General features: G+C 48.7%; 1 protein-coding gene across 1 annotated transcript in view; it reads right to left on the bottom strand.

Moving 5' to 3' along the window:
* LOC311328892 (protein unc-13 homolog A-like) overlaps positions 1–5000 on the bottom strand; it is a gene marked incomplete at both ends in the record, with an annotated part of 33098 nt that overhangs the window by 24111 nt on the left and 3987 nt on the right. The window contains 2 exons of the mRNA XM_084462791.1: positions 1118–1161; positions 3790–3892. Coding sequence (XP_084318917.1) covers positions 1118–1161; positions 3790–3892 — 147 coding nt within the window. The remainder of the gene's footprint in view (positions 1–1117; positions 1162–3789; positions 3893–5000) is intronic.

Raw genomic sequence — 5000 nt, 5'->3', positions numbered from 1 at the left:
GTGGACATAAGGAGCCAGGAGGAGTCAAATACAACCGCCAACCATGTTGTGTGTGTGTGTGTGTGTGTGTGTGTGGGTGTATATAAGTAAACAGGAAGATGTGTATGTGTGTGTGTGTGTGTGTGTATGTGTGTGTGTATGAGTAAACAGGAAAGTGTGTATGTGTGTGTGTGTGTGTGTGTGTGTATGTGTGTGTGTGTGTGTCTGTGTGTGTGTGTCTGTGTGTGTGTGTGTGTGTATACAGTGTATGAGTAAACAGGAAGGTGTGTGTGTGTGTGTGTGTGTGTGTGTGTATGTGTGTGTGTGTGTGTGTGTGTGTGTGTGTGTGTGTGTGTGTGTGTGTGTGTGTGTGGACAGCGGTCAGCTCTGCTCTAAGCAGCTCCAGGCCAGGCCTCGTCTAACGACCTGCCAGTCTCCTCAGCCCAGGGCTTCCTGCCCAGCGCCGCCTGATTCTGATTGGTCCTGAGCCAGACACCTGACCCAGCGCCGCCTGATTGGTCCTGAGCCAGACACCTGACCCAGAGAACAGAACAGAACAGAACAGCGCCCATCTGGAACACTGAGAGTGGCCATCGTTCACAAGCAATTGCTGCTTGTTGTAATTGATCTGACTGGCTAAGGAAATGACCTGCGTCAAAATACTTTTCAATTACTTATCTGCGCTTGCTGTGCTTGTCTGGCACGGAGAAACCAACGGGCAGTTTGCAGAAATGCAAACGATAAGGTGATTGAAAGGATTTGTAAAAAGGCATTTCCACCCAAGTCAGGATAGGAAATACTTTTGTTACATCCCTTCTCTTTTTCTATGTGAGCGTAATGAAAAAAACAACTGTTTCTCACATATTGGTTGATTGATTGATTGATTAATTAATTAGTTGATTGGTTAATTGTCGATTGATTGTTTGATTGATTGATTGATTAATTGCTTGATTGATTAATTGATTGATTGGTTGATTGATTGGTTGATTGATTGATTGGTTGATTGATTGATTGATTGATTGATTGATTGGTACTTTATTCATCCCAGGGGTAAATCGATAAAAATTGTACAAAATGTTTTCATAGAAACTGTGTGAACTCTGTGGTTTTTGGTTGAAGCCAGCGGGCGCTAACTTACCCTCCTTTACCAAACCACAGCGACTGGGACGTCTCTCCTCGCGCCTGGGGGGAAGATGGAAGAGACACCGTTAATCAAGACGTGGGCAACATGGAGGATGTTCGCCCTCGGGTGAAACTGTTTTTTGCTTCCCTCTGGAATATGTAGAGGTGGGTCGTATGCCCACCTCCCTTGTTCTCTGTAAAGCGCATTGTGTTGCCTCTGTGTATGAAATGCGCTATACAAATAAAGTTGGATTTGATTTGACTAGGACAGGACCAGGAGGCGGCGCAGTGGTTAGAGAGTCTGACCGGTGATGGAAACGTTGCTGGTTCATGATCGGGTCAGACCACTTGACAATCATCATCCTGTCTTTGTATGAGGCGCTCAACTCCAGCGCTAGCTTAAAATAGCTCAAACGTCGCTTCGGATGAGATTGGCTGCTAAATTGGAACTCATTTGTTGATCTATTCTTGTGTGTGTGTGTTGTGTGTGTGTGTGTGTGTGTGTGTGTGTGTGTGTGTGTGTGTGTGTGTGTGTGTGTGTGTGTGTGTGTGTGTATGAGAGAAAGCCCCATAAATCTATCCAGGTAGTCTCGTAGAGTCCTTCAAATGGCCTTGATGACCTCTGCAGTGGGCTCTATCTTAAACGTGTTTCTTTGCCTGCGCCCGGTCTGAAAACAAACACTGAACAAACTGTCACCAAACAAGCAAACTGCCCCCCCCCTCCCCCCCCCCCGGTTTCGTAAATCAGCCTGACCCCTGTGTCCACGTCTGAGGACTAGTGCTGTGATTGGTTGATGTGTAGAGGAGTTCCCTCCCCCTTTCTCTCCAGACGATCCATTCAAGCATCAACGCCCCCCCCCCTCCCCCCTTCCCAGGCCTTATTGCCTTAGAGACTCACACCACCCTGGGGGGCCTTAGAGGCCGGCCTTATTGACCTAGAGACTCACACCACCCTGGGGGGCCTTAGAGGCCGGCCTTATTGACCTAGAGACTCACACCACCCTGGGGGGCCTTAGAGGCCGGCCTTATTGACCTAGAGACTCACATCACCCTGGGGGGCCTTAGAGGCCGGCCTTATTGCCTTAGAGGCTGCTACAGACGCAAGTCCACCTGTCAGAATCACACAGTCATGCACACAGTATCACACAGTGACCCTGAAGCAAAACAGAAAAGGTATGATAGTGAAGGTGAATGAGGGCGGGGTTTGGACACGCTTCACAGACACGCTATTGGCTAACGCTGACATCCTCCTTTCTCCCGAACAACCAATCAGCATTTACGCACCTGTCAGTCTGCTCCAATAACGCTCGACCACAGTGCATGTGAGTGTTGCTATGGCAATGACATGAAACTGGAGGGGGAAAAAAGTGGTAGGGCACAAACAAACAAACAAACAAACAAACAAACAGCGAAAAGGGTAGTGACAAACACCAACAAAAACATTGAAGCAAGTGATTAATCACTGGAAACAACTAAATTCAAAAATAATGAATAGCAAAATGATAAGTGAAATAACATGAGCAAAATCAATCAAGCGAGAATCTAACTGCCCAAAAAAGCCCAAATTAAATCTCAGGGAACAAATCAATGACTGTGGCTGAATTCAACTGGGTGCCTTCTAAAAGAATTTGCCCCAGTTTAAAATTGTGAATTGTTCGACGTGAAATACAGTAGGTCTGCACTTGCTTTCAAAATAGGCACAAGAACCCATCGAGCTCGTCTTTGTGACTAAATAATGCATAACGCATCCATATTTCAAAGGGTTCTGAAAGCCCTTCTTCATATACAGGTATGGCTCATCTTCCCAGAGACTAATGCAGGCTTCACAGCCGGAGATGAGACAGATGCTAGTTTCAGAACATCCATCACGCCGGGAATCTTTCCCTAAGATTTGACAGTTCTAGAACTTCCAGACGTTCCAAAGTGGCACTTTAAAAAAAGAAATGGTCTCTGCTGTTGTACTGCATGTGAACCTGACTTTGAGCTGGAGCTACAGGACAGAGGACCCTAACCCTTAGACCCAGGACCTGGTCTCCTGCCCTGGGACTGGGGCTACAGGACAGAGGACCCTAACCCTTAGACCCAGGACCTGGTTTCCTGCCCTGGGACTGGGACTACAGGACAGAGGACCCTAACCCTTAGACCCAGGACCTGGTCTCCTGCCCAGGGGGCTGGATCTGAGGCTCGGAGGGGAGTAGTGGAGTACGGTGGAGCGGAGCAGAGCAGGTTGGATCTGAGGCTGGGAGGGGAGTAGTGGAGTACGGTAGAGCGTTGCAGAGCAGGTTGGATCCGAGGCTCGGAGGGGAGTAGTGGAGTACGGTAGAGCGTTGCAGAGCAGGTTGGATCTGGGGCTGGGAGGGGAGTAGTGGAGTACGGTAGAGCGTTGCAGAGCAGGGTGGATCAGGGGCTGGGAGGGGAGTAGTGGAGTACGGTAGAGCGGAGCAGAGCGGGGTGGATCTGGGGCTGGGAGGGGAGTAGTGGAGTACGGTAGAGCGTTGCAGAGCAGGGTGGATCAGGGGCTGGGAGGGGAGTAGTGGAGTACGGTAGAGCGTTGCAGAGCAGGGTGGATCTGGGGCTGGGAGGGGAGTAGTGGAGTACGGTAGAGCGTTGCAGAGCGGGGTGGATCTGGGGCTGGGAGGGGAGTAGTGGAGTACGGTAGAGCGTTGCAGAGCGGGGTGGCGTTCTTACCTCCTGGAGCTGCTGGCGGACCTTGTTGAAGAGTCTCAGCCAGTTCTCCTTGGCTCTCACTGCAGGGTCCACCGGCTCCCTGGGCTCCTCGTCCACCGCAGGACTAACACAAAAACCAGGTCTGAGCAGAGAACCGTAGAGCACAGTAGAGTAGAGTAGAGCAGAGTAGAGCAGAGTAGAGTAGAGTAGAGCAGAGCAGAGTAGAGTAGAGTAGAGTAGAGCAGAGCAGAGCAGAGTAGAGTAGAGTAGAGTAGAGTACAGTAGAGTAGAGTAGAGTAGAGTAGAGTAGAGCAGAGTAGAGTAGAGTAGAGTAGAGTAGAGTAGAGTAGAGTAGAGCACAGTACCATAGAGTAGAGTAGAGCAGAGTAGAGTAGAGTAGAGTAGAGCAGAGTAGAGTAGAGTAGAGTAGAGTAGAGCAGAGTAGAGTAGAGTAGAGCAGAGCAGAGTAGAGTAGAGTAGAGTAGAGTAGAGCAGAGCAGAGCAGAGTAGAGTAGAGTAGAGTACAGTAGAGTAGAGTAGAGTAGAGCAGAGTAGAGTAGAGTAGAGTAGAGCAGAGTAGAGTAGAGTAGAGTAGAGTACAGTAGAGTACAGTAGAGTAGAGTACAGTAGAGTACAGCACAGTACCGTAGAGTACAGTAGAGTACAGTAGAGTAGAGTACAGTACAGTACAGTACAGTACAGTAGAGTAGAGTAGAGTAGAGTAGAGTAGAGTACAGTAGAGTAGAGTACAGTAGAGTACAGTAGAGTACAGTAGAGTAGATTAGATTAGAGTACAGTAGAGTAGAGTACAGTAGAGTACAGTAGAGTACAGTACATTAGAGTACAGTAGAGCACAGTACCGTAGAGTAGAGTAGAGTAGAGTAGAGTAGAGTGCAGTAGAGTAGAGTAGAGTAGAGTAGAGTACAGTAGAGTGCAGTAGAGTAGAGTAGAGTAGAGTAGAGTAGAGTACAGTAGAGTACAGTAGAGTAGAGTAGAATGTGGATTATCTTTTTAAACTATGATGTTGTCTCTACAGCAGGCCCCAGAGGAGTGGGGGTGTTAGGGGGACATGAAGGGGGATGTAAGACAGGGACAGGAAGTTGAGTGAGTTTGTAGGGGGACAGGGAAAGGAAGTTGAGTGAGTTTGTAGGGGGACAGGACAGGAAGTTAGCTGAATCCCAAATCGCGCACTTAGGCGAAAGTGCAGAGCACTCGCGGCCTTGTGGCCTTAC

The sequence above is a fragment of the Borostomias antarcticus genome, assembly GCF_949987555.1.
Source record: "Borostomias antarcticus genome assembly, contig: scaffold_441, whole genome shotgun sequence".
In the NCBI taxonomy this organism is placed as follows: Eukaryota; Metazoa; Chordata; class Actinopteri; order Stomiiformes; family Stomiidae; genus Borostomias; species Borostomias antarcticus.
Note: the sequence above shows the minus strand (reverse complement) of the source record. Positions and strands in the feature narration are given on the sequence as shown.